The 18477-nt window shown below is 44.9% G+C and overlaps 2 protein-coding genes and 1 long non-coding RNA gene across 4 annotated transcripts; 2 read left to right on the plus strand and 1 right to left on the minus strand.

Moving 5' to 3' along the window:
- The first annotated feature begins 852 nt into the window (after nt 1–852).
- Nucleotides 853–6487, plus strand: LOC127763141 (ribokinase). Its single transcript, XM_052287799.1, has 5 exons — nt 853–1577; nt 3636–3821; nt 5321–5516; nt 5621–5771; nt 6214–6487. Exons 1-4 carry the CDS (start codon nt 957–959, stop codon nt 5719–5721), a joined length of 1104 nt encoding a protein of 367 aa, XP_052143759.1. The 5' UTR covers nt 853–956; the 3' UTR covers nt 5722–5771; nt 6214–6487.
- A 23-nt stretch (nt 6488–6510) lies between these two features.
- On the plus strand, nt 6511–7442 carry LOC127763234 (uncharacterized). Its single transcript, XR_008015688.1, has 2 exons — nt 6511–6996; nt 7089–7442. It is a non-coding gene; the product is annotated as an uncharacterized LOC127763234 (long non-coding RNA).
- A 3783-nt stretch (nt 7443–11225) lies between these two features.
- LOC127760593 (WRKY transcription factor WRKY24-like) lies at nt 11226–14718 on the minus strand. 2 transcript variants are annotated; one of them, XR_008015113.1, is made up of 4 exons: nt 13977–14718; nt 12841–12996; nt 12056–12686; nt 11226–11617 (listed from the first exon to the last, which is right to left on the minus strand). XR_008015113.1 is itself a non-coding variant. In XM_052284878.1 (3 exons), the coding sequence occupies exons 1-3, from the start codon at nt 14402–14404 to the stop codon at nt 12113–12115; spliced, it is 1158 nt and encodes a 385-aa protein (XP_052140838.1). In that variant the 5' UTR covers nt 14405–14718; the 3' UTR covers nt 11738–12112. The 2 variants fall into 2 exon arrangements, 1 of the variants encoding a protein (XP_052140838.1); XM_052284878.1 differs by lacking the exon at nt 11226–11617 and having other exon boundaries at nt 11738–12686.
- Nucleotides 14719–18477: the final 3759 nt, after the last annotated feature.

Here is an 18477-nt window from a genome sequence, read left to right on the forward strand (position 1 = left end):
GTATCTGGTTTTTTTAGTTGAGGGACGTCCGGTATCTGATTTTGTGGTTCGGAGATGATTTTGTAACTAGATGACAAGTTTAGGGACCTTCGCTGTACTTTTTCCTTAGTTGCGATCCAGTTCCAGCCTATAGTTGCTACGGGCCGAAACGTTGCGTGTGTGGGCCAGGCTCCCAGGTCAACTTCGTCAGGCCTTTGTTACGAGGAAAATTACCGTTCCTGGTTTTAACAGCGTTTGTGCAATCTAGAGATGTGATAATTGAAAATTTTTACTCGTACTCTTAACTATTACACATATCTATAAAATTTTCATATTCAAATACTTTAGCCATAATAAAATAAAAAAATAAAAGTTTTAAGAGTAAAATTTTATTCAAATTTAGTCTTGTGAGCTAAAATATTATAAATTTGAAGATAAAATCTTATATATATATATATATATATATATATGTGTGTGTGTGTGTGTGTAATATTATTAGAACTATGTGTTCAACTTTTTTTTCTATAATTCTTTTAGGATACTTACTACTCCATCCGTCCCAAAATATAACAACTTCTCCCCTAATATTCTTTTCCCAACCAATACAATCCTCCACCATTTACTTTTTCAATCTATCTCCATTACTCAACCAATCACAACTCTTCACCATTCACTTTTACCTGTTTTTGTTTTTTTAAACTTCTTCTACATGTTTTTTTAATAATCGTGTTCAGCTCTAAAAATGTTTATATTGGACGGAGGGAGTAGTTGTGTATAGGATATGTTAATTAGGCCGATAGAGCCAAAGTCTCGAACCAAATCTATTGGAAATTCGGAATTACCAGCAGATCAGGAAGGGGATTTGAGCTCTGATCCAAAACCAAATTAGCCAAATCATCATCGTCATCCGAGACTTGAGCTTTAGTCCACCCCGTGACCTTCGCTGACACCGTCGCTTTCTCTCTCATCGATCAGCCATGCCTACTCTCGACGCTCGCCTCCGCCTCCCTCTCGCCGGACTATCGCCGGCGACGACCTCCTTCCCGGGATCCACCCCCAAGCCGGGCAGCCTCTCGTTCGCCCTCAGGCCGCCCTCCGCCTCCCTGTCATCCTCCGCCAGTGCCCCGGCGGCGGCGGCGCCGCCCATCGTCGTCGTGGGCTCCGCCAACGCCGACATCTACGTCGAGGTCGACCGCCTCCCGCTCGTCGGGGAGACGGTGGCGGCGCGCGCCGGCCGCAGCCTCGCGGGCGGGAAGGGCGCCAACCAGGCCGCCTGCGGGGGCCGCCTCGCGGCGGGGCCCACCTACCTCGTGGCGCGCGTCGGGGACGACGCCAACGGGCGGCTCCTCGAGGGCGCCCTCGCGGACGCCGGCGGCGTCCGCCTAGACCGCGTCGCGCGCGCGCCCGGCGCGCCCTCGGGCCACGCCGTGGTGATGCTGATGCCCGGCGGGCAGAACTCCATCATCATCGTCGGCGGCGCCAACATGGAGGGGTGGGCCTCGGGGGTCGGCTCGGACGACCTGGACCTGATCCGCCGGGCTGGCGTGCTGCTGCTGCAGCGGGAGATACCCGATTGGGTCAACGTGCAGGTTGCGCAGGTGGTTGCTCTAATTCTCTCTTTAGATTTGAACAAGTTTTTCTCATTTACGCACTTTGTTAAGTGGTCGTCAAATTGGATTGAATTTGATAGTGTTTCGTAGCTAGATATGTTCCTTAATAAATTTGCTAATGGCTTCTAGCTTGGCCGTGCCTTTGACCAAAACGAAGTGAGAAAATGTGGCCTACAGTTAACCGAAATTGTGTGGTATGATGAGCTTATTGCATTAGTGCAGATTAGTTCAAGCCTTCTAGGTCATATTGCAGCAAAAACACAGCGTGGATTGGCTTTTATCTGTTAGCTGAACTTAGCTCTGTTAATTTAGTTTGATCTACATATATCTGTGTGATGGCTACTCCAGATTATGATTTTGATCTGGTCGTTGGTAGGAAACTGGATAGTTGATTAGACATATTGAGCATAGATTAGAATTTTCTAAGCGGAAGATGCATGTTTTTTTTGTTGTTGACAAAAGTATTCCAAATTTTGATGTGCTGTCTGTTCAATGCTTATCTTGTTCTTAGTGAATTTGTGTTTTATGCTTATTATTTCTTAATGCACTACTAAAGCTTGAGTCTATGATACTCCCTCCGTCCCAAAATATAACAACTTTTAGCCATCAGGATTTGTCCCAAAATATAACAACCTCTCCACAAACATTCTCTTCCTAACCAATCATAACCCTCCACCATTCACTTTTCCTACCTACCTTCACTACTCATCCAATCACAACCTTCCATCATTCACTTCTACCTACTTTCTTAATAACCATGTCCAACTCTAAAACTTCTTATATTCTGGGACGGAGGGAGCATAAGTTTTGGTGGGAAGAACCAACTTTGGATTTGGTATTCTTTCCTCATGATATCAAATGATCTGAGCAAAATAATTTTATGCACACTATTTTGTACACTGTGTAAGATAGGATATATCTGGCCACACGGCATGTTAGAGAAGCTATGTTTTTTTTTTCCTAACCTGTATGCATGGTATTATCCCAACAGCATTCACACAGTCTCCTCTATCATCAACATCAGTTTGAACAAAACAGGGAACATGTCTAGACTAATGGCATCTTCATTTGGCTGGAATTTACAGTCTGTTGCGTATGAGTGTTTAATGGACTTGCACTTGAAACCTAGGCCATTCAACACTCTGATTTTGATATATAAAATGCTGTTAGCTTGTGGTAAGGTGCTTTGCAATTATCCTATCTGTTTCACTAAGCTCCATAGAAGCATAACAAACCAACCAATGAGGGTTAGGACAAAACATGTGGATTTTGTACAGGGAGAGCTTGTTCTCATGTGAGGACAGCATACTTTTACAACATCCAGTTTCTGCTTTCTTCTGTAATGTATTTGCTCATAAAGATTAGGTTTGCAGTTACCTTTGTTTTCCCCTATTGGTGATTCTGTGATGTCTAGTATTGTTTGAGTGCAAATGAAAGTAGAGTCATATGTTGTGACTTGAGAATTTATATGTTGTGACTTCAATGCATTTAAGAAAAATAAAGCAGCGCTATCATGATTGCTGAGTTGCTTCAACATATGTCTGAACTCTGAAAGGAATCATATATATTTGTCTGTGTGACTGATTTGTGGGAGTAAAGAGTTAATGATTCCTGAAGATCCAACGATGCAGAAAGAAGGGTGATTCATTTTATTTTTAAATTCTTATGGTATCTCAAGCATGCCTCCATGCAGTTATGTGGGCAAATGTTAGACTGATCTAGTTAAGCACAGCATCACGTGCTTCAGTCCTTTCTGAAGAACTTGTGAAGATTAGTATCTTAGGGACTCCACTTGGACCAAATGATCTTGTTGGCTGCACAGTGCTACTTTCGTGTTTATGTTACTCCGCAATCGATTTCAATGTATTATCAGAATGATAAATCCAATCTTATTCGTAATTTTCATCTTTCATAGATTGCACTATCATATACTTAAGAAATCTGAGCATTCATAGTAGATAGTTGGGAATGCTGTAACCACCTTGTGTATTTACATATCCAAGCGTAGTAAAGCTGTTTTGTAATAAGCTGAATTTTTGTTTTCAGGCAGCAAAAGGTGCAGGTGTGCCTGTTATCTTGGACGCCGGTGGAATGGATGCTCCTGTCCCTGGGGAACTACTGAGCCTGGTGGATATTTTTAGTCCAAATGAAACAGAGCTTGCACGTTTGACTGGGATGCCTACAGAAACATTTGAACAGATCAGTCGAGCTGCAGGAGCATGCCATAAAATGGTGAGATGTCCAAATTAGACTTATTTTATGTGGTTTGTTTTTATGCACATTCTTCCCCTCATATTCATAACTATAGCTCTTAGGTTACTTCTCCGTTCAGATTTATAACATGTGCACATATTTCTAGATTTCAAACTTCATAAGTTTTCACCAACCTTTAGGCTATTTACATTAGGTTTAGCAGTACAAAGGTGGTACCTCTAAATTTGTATTTCTATGTAATTTTATATAATCTTTGATTTTCTACATTGAGCATTATGTTGCAAGATATTTCTGGTCAAAGTTCAATTTGAAGACTGCGCCAAACCAATTCGTGTCTTGTAAAATAGAGGGAGCGAATAGATGGCTTGTGTTGCTGACTTGTATCAATACTCATTGGTTAGTTTTGATTAACCACGACTGTTTGTTTAATATTATGTTTAGGATAATTGTAACATGAGGAATTGCATCAAGGTAACTAATTTAAGAAAATGCAAAAGCCTCCTGCCCTTCTTTCATTATCCCATTTGTGTATGTCTCTGTGTGCATGTGTTTTCATACCGTTAGTAGGATAGATCTTGTGTTTTAGTTCTCTGGTATGCGAACACATGTTGTCTACATGCAAGTGGATCGGGCATACGCACGCAAAAGGGATATTTGCCATGACCTTAAATTGGATCGGGCATACACACGCAAAAGGGATATTTGCCATGACCTTAAATCACTACCTATGAATCGTATTGCTAAGTGGCTAGATGACTGGGTACAGAAAACATGATTAAGCAAGATGCTGTAACAATTTGTGCATTTTGGTTTACCTAGGTGGCTAGGCTGGCATGTGGCAATGTTATACACCAATGGCCCAACAATTACATGTAGTGCTAAATCCTAGATTTGAGTAGTTATGCTGGCTTTTGGCTTACTTTTATTGAACAAGTGAGTTTGGTAAAAGCAGGCTTTGTTCTCTAATAAAATGGACAGGACATACATTAGTTAGTTGTTTAGAAAGTCAATCCCAGGAATGATACTGAACTAGTAGGTTGAATAACCCTGGTAGCACAATTGGAGAAATAACACTTCAGCATGTCAGCATCTGATCAGAAACTGGCCACTGGCTCGAAGCTCTTAATTAACTTCAGTACACAGAATCTGTGTGCTTTCTTCATGGAGAATCTGGATGTCTCTTCATGCTTGTCTGCTGTATAAACAGGATGAGATTTTTGTGGCTGCAATTACCTGAAAGTATGTAACCTGTGCCTAATGTATATTGCGGTGTAAGAAAAGAAATGCAAAGAAACTACAGGTGTGTTATAGCTGCCAGTGCAGGGGTTTGGTTCTTCAACCGAACGTTTTTCATGTCATTTACTCCAATCACTCTCTTTAATAGGGCATGTTCAAGTTGTTCTCATTGGCTCCAGTGTCGAGTAATATATATATCATACATATTGACGGTGCATAATTGTTTATGAGAATATGATTAGAAGTTGTGATCCCATTCATCTGTGTTTTTCTGTCTACAGGGTGTGAAAGAAGTGCTGGTTAAACTCGGATCACAAGGATCTGCTTTATTTATTGAAGGGGGGGAGCCGATCAGGCAGCCGATAATTCCTGCCACAGAAGTTGTTGATACGACTGGTGCCGGTGACACTTTCACCTCAGCTTTTGCTGTAGCTCTAGTTGAGGGTAAACCTAAGGAAGAGTGCATGAGATTTGCTGGTACTGAAAGCACCCTCTCCTCGTCATTTGATTGCAATTGATTTCTTGTTCTTCAACATTAGCATACTTTGCTTGAGGCTTCAATTTCCAATTTTTAATTTCAGCTGCTGCTGCATCTCTATGTGTTCAAGTAAAGGGAGCCATACCCAGCATGCCTGACCGAAAATCAGTAATGGACCTTCTGGAATCTGTTCAGGTTGAATAACTGTAGATCTCATGATTGTTTCTCTTCAGCCTCCATTCATCCTCAATAATGTAAGTTGTCCTCCATGCTCCTTATCACTTCATTCTATGATGTATATTTGGATTTTTGCTGCTTAACATTGAGGTAGCGGAAAAGAAGAGAAAATAGCATCGCTCTCCATTCCTCCTCACATATAGAAACAGTAATTCGGAGGGGATTTTAGTTCTGTTGGTTTCTATAACTTTCCTGTTTGTGCCATACTGCCATAGCTTTACTTACGTTACACACTGCCTGTCCTTCTCGACCTAAATCCTCACTGTTGGTAGATCTCATTTAATTTCACACATGCAACTGATGCGACACCCTCAAAAACGTGAATTCTGGAGCCCTGTCAATCTCAGTACCCTTTTGTTGGGAGACAGTGTTAGCTCATGCTGTCACTCAGGACAGGAGGGTTAGTCAGTTGTCATTATCCACCTCAAATCTAACCATCATTCGTTATCTTTTTTGCAGGGGGCGCGCGGCCAAATTCGACGGATCCAATGAAGCTCCCATAGACCCTCATGGCCTCATCTGCCCTGCTCATCCTCCAATAATGTGACAACCTTGGAGTGGAAAAACGCATTTCCCGGGTGCCACTGCCATCCATAGTAAACGCACCCAACCCCCAAATAAAGAATGGACATTTCACGCATCCACCCTGTTGCTGTAGGCCACTGTAAATACAATGAACAGTTTTCACACTGCCCTGGAGCTATCAGACGGTGACACCGTGCTGTTACTATAACCTTTTTCTTCTCCTGCTGCTGCTAAGGGGGTGTTTGGGAGAGAGGAGGGGCTAGTTAGCCCCTCCTCTCTCCCAAACACCCCCTAAGATTAATCCATCTTTGTCATCTCAGCCGGCACCACACCAGTAAACCTGTCAATCGTGGCCAGCTGCAGATCACCCGGTTACGCAGGTCAATTCTGGCTCTGTGAATATCACCGGTTGCTTCTTCCTTCTCGCCGTCGCCGTACGACGCCGACAACTGCATCGCCTTTTAAAGTTCGGTGTCTCATCTTCTCTTTCTCTCTCTCTCTCTTTTTCCCTTTTCGCTTTCGAAGTTCTTTATCTTCTTTTTTTTCCCTTCTCTTTTTTGGCTAATGTTGTGACGGAGCAATCGCACGGCCTCTCGCAATTAAGCCCCGGGACGATGGTACGGCGGCTACAGAGAGAGACGCCAGCCAAGCCAACCTTTCTTCAATCGTCGCTACTAGCTATAGCTAGCAAGTGGCATGGCGATATATTGCAATAAGGTTTGTCCACTTTAAGTAGTTCTGAAGGCTAGAACTATAGCTGAAGCCAAAGCCTTCCATTCCATTCACCATCATCCTTTCCGTCCGTCCAGGCCCTGGCGAGAGAGAGAGAGAGAGAGAGCATATATCATGGATGCATCATCACCTCATCGATGAACGAACGATCGATGGGCGTCGCTTTCGCAGATGGCTTGGGGATCCAGCTTCCTTCGAACACCGTCGTTTGATTAATGCACCCTGTCTTGTCGTACCTGCATCTATTTATGGAACCGGCCGGAGGGGACACGGACGATATATACGTATGGCTAGCTCGCAACGTGACGGTGACAATTATATACAAAAATGTTTCTTTTGGTGAAAAAGAAGGATTTATATGCTAGTACTACTACTACTAGTAGCAGCTCTATTGGGGATAATTTAGTTTTTGAACGACGCGTGATTGCCTAGTTGATACTACCACTACTTTGCTCCTATCCATTATCCAAGGTGATCGCACTCCCCCCCCCCCCCCCCCCCAAAAAAAAAAAATGCTTCATATTATTTGCTCCCAATTTTTGTATGCTTGTATACATATGAAGTCACAAGATGCGATAATCGACAAGTATTCATGAACGAAATAGAGGTTTCACGCGAGTTTGTGATACATGATATGATGGCAAGATCCACATATATACTACTTCCTTAGTACCAAATATAAACATTTTTAGACTCTAAACATGGTCTCCGAGATGCTATTTTGATCAACAATATCTATAAAAATTAAATGTTTTAAATAAAAAGAGTTTTATACCATGGTAGTTTATTTAATGATAAATCTAGTAACAACACTTTTACATGGTTAATCTTTTTTAATTTTTTTTGTTATTAATAATCAAAGTTAAAAATGTTTGACTTGTCACTATACTAAAAATATTTATATTTTAGTACGGATCGAGTATTTGGTATCACTACAAATAGTATAAGGCAACAGCACAGAGGTCTCTGCAATGCTCGGTTGCACTGGCTGCACTGCAGCACAGCCAACGTTAGCCGCAAGTGATGCACGAGGAAACAGTTGGTACTGCACGGATTGGCTATGCAGCAAGTGCAGCTACTGCACCCGAGTGGACCCAACTTTTTCCTGACAGGGCATGAAAATCACCAGGAAATTACCGGGGGTATTTTCTCTCAGCGGAGCAAAGCTCTGCCGTCAGGGATGATATAGAACCGTCGGGAAAAGAAAACGTTCTTACAAGTGATATATGCACATCATGTATGTCTTCACACGTTACAGTACCAGTACTAATTATTCGTTTGGCTTTTTTCCCTATTAGGAAATAAAAATAAATTTGTAGATAAAAATTTTATATATGTATTCTTGGTGACTTAAAAGCCAATGCTGAAAAAGAAACTAAGTTAAAAATATTTTAAAATCAATCTCAAAATTAAATTTGAAAATTTAAAATTTAGCTTTTTCTTTAGCTGATTATGCCACCTGATAGGAGCCACGATCTTTTTCTCCCTATCTTTGTGTCATTGTGAGATCGGTCATTTCATCAGCCTGACCGACCGGTCAAATTTCTTTGTCAACTGCAAGCTAGTCCTCCCTAACCTTTGATGTGTATCGGCATCTAGCAGGCCAAAGTATTTGGACGTTTGCATGGGAGTGGCCATTGCGGAGTTATAACGGTGGGCTTGACCTGGATCATATCACTTGTGTTCAAAGGCATGGAACGATAGCTATCTAGTTTGTTGGTGCTAAGCAGCCCAATTAATTATCGATGCGACGGTTGCTGCTATCCGTGTTAAGCCTTGTTCAGATGATCTTATTAAGCTAACCAGGAAATAAATTAAATATCTTGGACTTAATCTAGAAACACACTATTGAGCTGATGTATGCAGCGGCAGCTTGCAAGCCCAGGGCTCCAATAAGCTAATTTAACCAGTCAGTCAAAGAGATCTGCGCATGCATAATGCATCATGCGTAAGTACGATTAGTTAACACATTAAACATTATCAAGAAGTAGTATGTAAAAACCACAGTATATTTCATATTAATGAACGTTACTGTATTAATTATATACGGATTTTTGTATTTGATGAACTAAACAACAAAGGGTGTGTTCCCCGTAAAGAAAATGTATTGTAACTTAATTTCTCCGGCCAGTGAACTAGCATTATACGCTTTTATATAGTAGTATTGTCGGCTGTATCTTTATTGACTTACATGTATATTCAGGGTTGGACTTTGAACACGAGTCTACGCCGTATTTGTCTTTTGTGCCGGGGAAAAATAAACGTTCGGTGAGTTGGTGCACACCTTGCGCTGTGGCCTTTAATGCTTTTGACCTTCTAGTATGTTGTCTGGTTCTCTGATGCCTATCAGGATTTGGCCATATATGCGTAATAATTCTAATATCCCAACACAAAAGGTTATAGTCAAAATTAAATTACATATACTGCATGATTGATCCATCCACTTGTGCCCATCACATGTAAAATAGTACTATAGGAAAATTCAGCAAGCTAAGGCTGGAAAAGGCACAAAGAAAACAAAATCTACCAGCCACAAGCTAGGTAGACATGTGTAACAGTCCAAGCATATATCGATATCTTTCTTACTCACGCAACAACCATCAGCTGATCATAATGAAGAGAATAGTGAGTATATCGCATGCACGATCTCACATATAAATATAGCTCCAAATTGAAGAGATGCAATTGGGCACCCTCTGGTAGTACAAGATTGAGGGTACGTACCTGCCAATTGAATGAGGCCGTGAGAATCTGCTGTTGGTTAAAAGCTGCACAAGATTTTGTTTTTCTCCTTTCAAAGTTGCGTCCATGACCATGAATCTAGTCATCTTGGATCGATTAGTATATATACATATGGTCCAGAGGTGTCCTTGGCTACTCCTTGTTGACTAAACTGCTATTAGTAGTAAATTAAACAATATGGCATCAAGCAAGTGAAATAATGCTTGCATGTATGCATGCCCCTCTGCAGATGATGAATCTAAGTCTCTAAAGTACAATCGCATGCACAGTACAAGAAGATTTTGCCTTAACAGAATTAACGGGATATGGTCACCACTCGCCCAAAGTGTAGTATATATTTTTCTCTCGGTTCCGAGCCTTTAATTAAAGAAAGGACATTTCTGTCACATGCGTATCAAAATAAAAGCTACAATTGTTTTTAGCCAGTTCTTATCTAGCTAGGGAATAAGATACTCCAAAAATCCTTGGGTTTGAGATCATGTACTTGTGTAATTAATCTGGCTGGACACAGTACGTAATTCTGTAACCAGTTGAAATGTTTGACTTCTTACTCGTACAAACCAACTTGATAATCAAACATTTCAAGTTGGTTTACACGAGTAAATTAATTGCGTGTGAATATATATATATATATATATATATATATATATATATATATATATATATATATATATATATATATATATATATATATATATATATATGTGCCAATATCCTTATATGTAGATTAAATCAGCTGGCACATATAAGGATGCAAGACTATATATCTAGTCTCTTCCATTAATTTACACGTGGCTCACACGCAAATATATGTGCCGGTTATCAGCATGTACTCCTAGCTACTAGCTAGCAGCCTGGCACCACATGTTCATAGCACATACATGAATTGAGCAAATTATAAATAGAAAGCATGAAAAATATATATATGATTTTCCTTGTTGAAGGCATATACAATATACGTATATATAGTTAATAATATTGGGGATAGCTAGCTTAGCATTGGAAAGGAAAAACAAAATTAAAAAAAGGATGTCCATTTCCACTGAAATGTCATGTGTCATCATATCTAACTGACCTACTCCATGCATGTACACCCAAATAAAACAAATACTGTACTACATCTTTTATATTTCATGCAGCTGGATGTGTATGACCAGTCTATACACACGCTGGCCCCTTGATCGATCTCGCATGGAACCAAATTCTGGAAATTGTCAATCAGGTAGCCGACGAAATAGCAAACCAGTTAGACACATTAATTGACTTGCTTTTAGATCTACTACCTTTGTTAGTACATGAGTCACATCATCAATGCACTGTAAGAGGCAGAGGGGTCCAAAACCCCTAACGCCTCAGCAGCCACGTTTTAGAGTTAGAGATTAGGTGCATCGATCATCTCTTTGCCATAATTCTGACAAACATGCATGACTGCGACACCCATGAATATATATAATGCAAGATTATCTCTGATACTTAGAACCCATATATAAATGTAAGCAAACATGCACAAGCTAGCTAATCAGGCCCCAAAGCTCTTAATTCCACATATCAATCACATACACGCACAATGACATGCACACAACCATGCACGGTCGCTAGCTAGGCAGGTTTACATCACTATGCATCAGTCGTAATGCTAGTAGTAGTGGTACTAGTACTAGCCTTGGAACGACCTGACCAGTACTCGCAAAGAAACAAGCAGCAAAACAACCCTCGCTACTTTTCTTCCTTAACAACTCTTCCTACCAACCAAACGAAACAACGAACCCCCAATTAATCATCATCCCGTCATGACAAGCGAAAGCCAGTATCAGAGAAACTAATCAACGCCATTCAAAATTCAATTCATTCATGATTGACCACCCTGCAAGAAACCTTAGCTCGATTAGTCTAGCTAGCTAGAGTTAATTAACAACATGCCAATTAAACATATGTGCATATATATGAAGTACTCGTACTCTTCCATTAATGGAGCTATATAGGAGAAGATCAATGTAAAGTTTGCATAAAATTATCATGGCTCGTATGGTCAGTCCTGCAACCTGCAGGGTGCAATGCTGGAGCCTGGGAATTAATTAGGCGCTTACATGTACAAGAAGTGCTTAGTACTAGAGCTAGGTAGAGCTAGCTAGTAAGAGCATAGAAATGATACGAGACCCAGTAGAAAACCCTGTACCATCTCGCAGCACGAAAGAAAAAAACAAAATCAAGAAACGAAACAGAAGGTGATCATTTGGGGGGAAAAAAGATGTAACGAGATGTTAATTAATTAAACAGCATGATCGATCGAGAGCCAAATGACCTCTTGTCTAGCTAGTCTGATGATTAATTCAGCTTCAGATTGATGGTGGTCGTCGCGTCAAGGCTGGTTGGTGCCGTGGATGAAGGACGGCAGCAGCATGTCCTGCAGGAGGCCCAAGTCTTGCGCCATGAAGTGCTGCATCTGGAGCGCCGCCGGTGACGACGGCTGAGCCGAGGCGGCGACGGTGACCGCGCTCGTCGTCTCGCTCGAGACGCCGCCGCCGCCGCTGATTGCACTGTTAAGGCCATGGCTCGTCGTCGTCGTCGCCGCGGCGCCGCCCATCGTAGTCATGCCGTGGTGGGCGGCGGCGGCGCGCGGCAGGAAGCTGCTCAGCACGTCGATGCCGGACGACCGGCCGAACTGCGCGGCGGCGCCGGAGCCCAGCGGCAACGGCGGCGCCATGCCGTGGTGTCCGTGGTGGCCGTGGTGGTGGTGCAGCTGGTGCGCGGCCGCCGCCGCCGCGGCCGCCTGCGCGTGCGCGGCGAGCAGGTGCGTGCTGCCGCGGAGCGTGGCCGGGATGGGGTGCGTGTGCTTGCCCTCGTACGTGGTGATCACCACCGCCGGGTCCTGGTACGACCGCTCCACCCGCTTCTTCACCGGGCACTTCTGCGTCGTGCACCTGTAGTAGCTCCTGCAAAAAAATCAACCCCGTATATATCAGATCATTGCAATCATCGCATTCTGCCGCGCGCGCGCGCGTCCGGTGCAACTACTGCGGCCGGTACACGTACACGCGCACAGCTACGAGTCACGTACTATACGTGTGTGTAACTGTACATACGTACCTGGGGTATGGGCTGTTCTTGACGGCCTTCTGGCCGTACTTGCGCCACCGGTAGCCGTCCTCGAGGTGGTCGACCTCGCTCTTGGTCATGAACGCGAACCGCGGCTGCCTCGCCCGCTTCTCCCCCTTCCCCGCCTTCCCTCCCTTCGCCGCCGACCTGCACCCATCCAATCCATACCATATTACCAATCAGCTCGCGATCGATCGGTACGTTTCTCCGCGTCAAAAGCGGCGGAATTTCGTATGTCGTCCGGCAAGCGACGGCCACGGCCGGGATCGATCCCGTTCAAACTGGGTAGACACACGCGACTACGCGAGCGTGTGTGTACACAAGGTTAGGGGGTTCACACCGTGTCTGGCACAGTGGCACTGGCCTAGCTTTCTCGTGATGGCGCCCCTTTTTCGGCTCACACTGGATTCTACTGTTGGTAGCTGGAGATTGCACTGAAAAGGAAGCTGCTGGCAAGATCCAAGTAGCAGAATGGGCTGGTAGATAACACTGGCATGCTTATTGTCTAGGGATCAATCTACTTTGCTTTTCTTTTATTCCTATCTACCCTTTTTGGGCATAATCTTTGGTAAAAGGGGATCAAAGACAAAAGTTACAAAGATCTTTGGTCATGTTGGAACTTGGAAGAAGGTGTGAAGAATGAAGGAACTAGCAGTAGCAGGCAGGTAATCAAGAAAAGCAAAACAAAGATCAGAGGGGCTAGCTGATACATTAAACGACTTATTTTAATAAAACATTATGGCAAGGTTTTAAATTTTTTGGAAGAAAGTGTGTGAGGCATGCAAGCTGAGTGTGAAACCCTAGATATGTTCACACGTTTGCCAAACTACCTTAAAAAGGAATAAAAGAACAAAAGGAGGAGGAATAGAAGAATGAATGAATGAATGAATGAATGAATGGAAGAAAGAAAGAATGACCACCAAGCAAAGCAAGGAAGCAAAATCTAGCCCACAGAAAACCGGCCCCAAATCTTGATACCGGATCAGCAAAAAAAAGAAGCTCTAAATGATCTCATCCTAATGAATTATTAGCAACTAAGATCAAGAACTTGGCAAAATGACCCAAGATTTCAAGGGAAAAAAGGAGAAAAAAAGGAGAGAATTTAATGGTGAAGTGGCCTAACTCACCCTTTCTTGTTCTTGTGTCCATCTTCTTCTCCCTTGCCTTCCTCTTTGTTCTCATCCTCCTCCTCCTTCTTGCACCTTGCCGGCGACTCCTCCTCCCCGGCGCCGGCGCCGGCGCCGCCTCCACCTCCTCCACCAACCCCCTCGCTCGACGACGTCGACATCGACGACGTCGTGTTCGGCGTCAGCGGCGGCGCCCCGCCGCCGCCGGCCGCGACGACGTCCACCACCCCGACCTCCCTCTTGACGTCCTCCCCGACCGGCAGCTCCAGCGCGCGGCACATCAGGTCGTAGTCCATCTGCATCGGCGTCCCCGCCTGCAGGTAGTCGGCGAACCACGACGACGGCAGCATCTGCATCTCCCCCGCGCCGCCCCCCGGCCGCGCGAACAGCGGCGCCAGCTCGTCCTGGAACTGGTACTCGCCCGACATAGCCGGATCCACCGCCGCCTCTCGCCGACGCTGGCCGTGCTCGTGGTTCTTGGCTCTAGCACGCACGCACGCACGCACCCTCTCTCTCTCGCGCTTCCAGGATCGAGATGGAGATGGACAGAGGAGGAAGCAAGCGTGCAAGAGCCAAGGGATTTATGGATGCTACTAGTATGGTAGTGGAGGGGTAGTGAGAGAGCGAGAGGTGTGAGAGGCTATTAGCTTAGCTATAACTAGGGTGATGAGGCAAGGGAGAGAGATGGATATAGATAGATAGAGGGATGGAGGAGAGGATGGTTGGGTGAGAGGATTTTTTTTTTCTCTCACACTTTTGGTTTGCTTTTCGATTAAATTGATTTCAGCTTTTTTTGAGAGGAACAAGTTGATTATTTATGCCCCAAATGAGACGCCCACTCCTTGGCTTAGCTTGTTTGGTTTTTCTTCCTTCTTCTAATCTCAAAATAATCCCTTGCTTAGATCTCGGCGAGACTGTCATAACAGTGATTAGCCCCTGTAGGTGGCCGTACTGATAATTGCAACCGCTACAGTAAACGGTGGGGGTGTGTGTGTGGGAACACGGTCCACGGTCACGGGTGCGCTGAGTCAGCGGCGTGCACCGGCGGTAGCCGGTCACGTGGGTCAAACCGCCGCGCACCGGTCAAACATTCAGACGTTGCGGCCGACCGACACGTGTCCGTCCCCGCGCCCCCTTTGACCACCCCACGGCGCCTGCCTCCATCGCTGGCACGTGGGGCCCTTAGCGGCGGGGGGGCGGCACACGCCAGCGTGACGCCTGCTGCCATCTGTCCCGTGCCGTCCGATCTCGAGCTGACGGCCGCTGATGCTGGCGGTGGTGGTACGGACGCCTCGGCATCGCGTCGCGTCGCGTGCGTGCGTGACACCGGAGGCGGAGGGGGAATAACATGTGCAGTGCAGCAGCAGCAGCAGGGGTCAAGCTGGCAGGTGGGGCCCCGTGGCGTTTCCATTCGGAGACGGTGCATCATTCTGCGCGTCAGGGGGGGCATCGGGAAACGGGAGGTGGTGTTCTCTTCTTCTTCTTCCCCTCTCCAGTCTCTTCATCGTTTTCCTTTTCCCTGCAACAGGAGGAGAAAGTACAGGAAATCTAATCATGAAAAGGGATCACAATGACAGGAGACCTAAGACCGTTTGGTCTGCTACTATTCCTCGCTCTCAGCAAAAAAATTTAGAGCTCGGGTGGGCAATCATGCAAAAGTGCATCATACGCATACCACCCCAAGCCCAAAGGCCATTTTTGCTGTTGTGTTTGAAGTGCATGGTGGTACGTGCTACCACTGTTTTGGGACAGGGATTTCGCGTGGAGAAAACCCTGAAATTCTATTCAATGTTCAGCGAGGGGTCGTAGCGTAGTAGCGCTGTGTGTCCAGCTCCCGCTCCACAAACACCCCTAAAAAAAAGAACGAAACGAAGCACGAACAGTGAGCGGGTCCGTACAAGGAAACTGATCTCTGCTATTTGTCAAAATAGGTGAGCTCTGCGTGGGTACAAGGATAGTTATGCCGCTTTCGTCACGGATTTCTGAGCAGGTCAAAGCCAGCCCGGCCTGAGGTGTGTGAATATAATGTATATCCAATCGAACACGTCATCACACACAACTCGTGCACCGGTGCCAGCCTCAAGAAAAAGCACCCGCGGGCACAGTGGCCGTGGCGGTGGCGGTGCACCCCTACCGTGTGTATGTAGCCGTGTCGCGCACCAGCGCAACCAACGCGGCAGGCAACGCAGCCGCCCAGGCCGCCTCCGCGCGCGCGCGCGGCTCGCCCCCCATGTGAAGCGAATCGCCCGCCCTCCGCCAGTGCACGGCAACGCCCATAACACCGCGTCCGCGCCTCGAGCTAGCTAACCACAACCTCTCACAATAAACTACTCGTATCAACGAACGAAACGCTGTAACCGCGCGCGGCGTGTGCGCGGGCGTCTGAAACCGCGGTGGCGCGCGCGCGCGCGGCGCGCGATGTGTACGTGAATCCGCAGCCGCGCGCGTGTTGGATCGATCGATCGGGAAGCATGCGGCTTGGGGTCACGACGACTCACGAGTGTACTACGTGCGTGCCGAATCGGGGATCTGGGTTAGGGAGTAGGGACGTGTCCCGCGCGCGGGCGGACGGACGGCGGCCGGCGCGGGGCTGGGCGGGGGCGGGGGAAGCATTTAAGGCGAGAGAGAGGGGGTAGCGTGCGCGGCAGATGTGCGTGGGAGGTTTTGGTGGGTGCGCACCTGCTTTCTGTCTCGGAAAGGCCGGTCCAGCCGGGGGACGGCGACGTCCTGCCGCTGGTCGGTCCCTGGTCGGGGTCCAACCGCGACGTACCCCTTCCTAACTCGCTCGCTAATCGTACTTCTCGCTCGATCTTGCCATGTTTAATTTCGGTGTAACACCCCGCACGTGCTCGCTCCATCCATCGATCGATCGGTCGCTGGTCTCGCGTAAACTCATCGTGTCGCGTCGCGCATTATTGATCGATCGATCGATCGATCGATCGGGCCACGCTAACGCCGGTAATTTAATTACATCACGTACGTAGACATCAGTCACTACGTACTAGTTTTTCTGTAGAAAATAAATGGATGTTTTATTGACCGAACAAATGTTTACTATAACTAGAATCAGAAATATCTATGCGTGTAGCATCTACTCCACCTTAGGAATTAAAGGGCGAAATATATTAAGTCCAAACAAAAAAAAAAGTCCTTGTTCGGTACGGAAGGGAGTTGAGATCTACTGTACTACTGTATCAACACTTTGGACTAAATAAATAGAGGTGCTCAGAGCAGGTATAATAGTAGGCTATAAGCCAGCTGTAAATATATTTTAAGAAGATAAATGAGGAGAGAGAAGGATAACGGGCTATAGATTTGTAGCCAGCTGTAGCATGGACTCCAAGACACAATGTGTGAATGACAGATGGGACCAGGTATTAATAATGTAGTATGTAACTATTGTATGAATAAACTATTAGATTAACTATAGATGAATTAGAGCTCATAATTGGCTATACTATTTAACTTGCTCTTAATTATAGTCGCCACGGCATCTACAGAATAGATGACAGTATGACATGACGTGTGGTATATATCTCCTCTCCGATCGAGCTGCAAAAATGTGACTCGTTCCACGTATGAAAAGCCACACCCCATGAGCATCAATCACTGCCTTTCTTATTACTCGCAAAAAGGAAAGGAAAAAGAAAAGAAAGAAAAGTTGTTGTTGCAAAAGAGTGACATTAATTTGTCTCATTTGAGATCCATTTATTAGAACGACGTTTGAAATTTTCCCTGGTGTGCGTTCGCGAATTTTTTTTTTCCCTGGTGTGAAATCTCTCCTTTTTTTTTTGTTTTGTTTACGCAATATCTAGCTGCATGTGCAATATTAAAGCTGCTAACAAAGTAACATTATCTCTCCAAAAAACAGTAACCTTAGACTTGTCGTTAACAATTGAAATCATTAGGTTTATGAGGATAATAATATATGTCATACTCAGTTAATTTTAGGCAAACAACTTCCAAAAGGATGCTACGCTTTCATAGAGACGTCATAATGATTACTTTGATTGAGCCACATACGTCCATACTACTATGAACGATTACGATATGTACCGAGAAAAACCCAAAACTGGACGAAACACATAAGAATACAGTGCTCTATCCTTTGATATATACTAATACAGACCACACTGTTATCAGCCAATAATTTTGATGTTGAGTTCAAACAAGCAATCAAGCTCAAATAATACTACTCCATGAGAGAGATTTTTAACAGTTAGCCCGCGACGATTGCAACATTTTTATCTCAGCTAGCTAGGTAAAGATCGAGATAGAAAAGGAGAGATTAGAGCTAGTACTGCATTTATGGCGGTAGGAAGCATGTCACTATATTCGGTAGATGCTTTGACAACTGAAGCTAAACTTGCAGGAAAGTGCCAAGACGAAAGTCAAAATCACAACGCTGAAGATGCACAAAGGAACAAACGCCACATGATACAGGACACTTTGGCCCTAATTAAATTTTTCAGCCGAGATGCATGATGGTCAGATAGGAATT

The sequence above is a fragment of the Oryza glaberrima genome, chromosome 1 (genome assembly GCF_000147395.1).
Source record: "Oryza glaberrima chromosome 1, OglaRS2, whole genome shotgun sequence".
NCBI lineage: Eukaryota > Viridiplantae > Streptophyta > Magnoliopsida > Poales > Poaceae > Oryza > Oryza glaberrima.

Excerpts from the sequence above, each read along its gene's own strand:
- LOC127763141 (XM_052287799.1), top strand. The coding sequence starts at position 957 with ATGCCTACTCTCGACGCTCGCCTCCGCCTCCCTCTCGCCGGACTATCG. Across the intron at positions 1,578-3,635 it reads TCAACGTGCAGGTTGCGCAG|GCAGCAAAAGGTGCAGGTGT; the intron begins GTGGTTGCTCTA and ends TTTTGTTTTCAG. Across the intron at positions 5,517-5,620 it reads AGAGTGCATGAGATTTGCTG|CTGCTGCTGCATCTCTATGT; the intron begins GTACTGAAAGCA and ends TTTTAATTTCAG.
- LOC127760593 (XM_052284878.1), bottom strand. The coding sequence starts at position 14,404 with ATGTCGGGCGAGTACCAGTTCCAGGACGAGCTGGCGCCGCTGTTCGCG. Across the intron at positions 12,997-13,976 it reads GGACACAAGAACAAGAAAGG|GTCGGCGGCGAAGGGAGGGA; the intron begins GTGAGTTAGGCC and ends GGATGGGTGCAG. Across the intron at positions 12,687-12,840 it reads AAGAACAGCCCATACCCCAG|GAGCTACTACAGGTGCACGA; the intron begins GTACGTATGTAC and ends ATTTTTTTGCAG.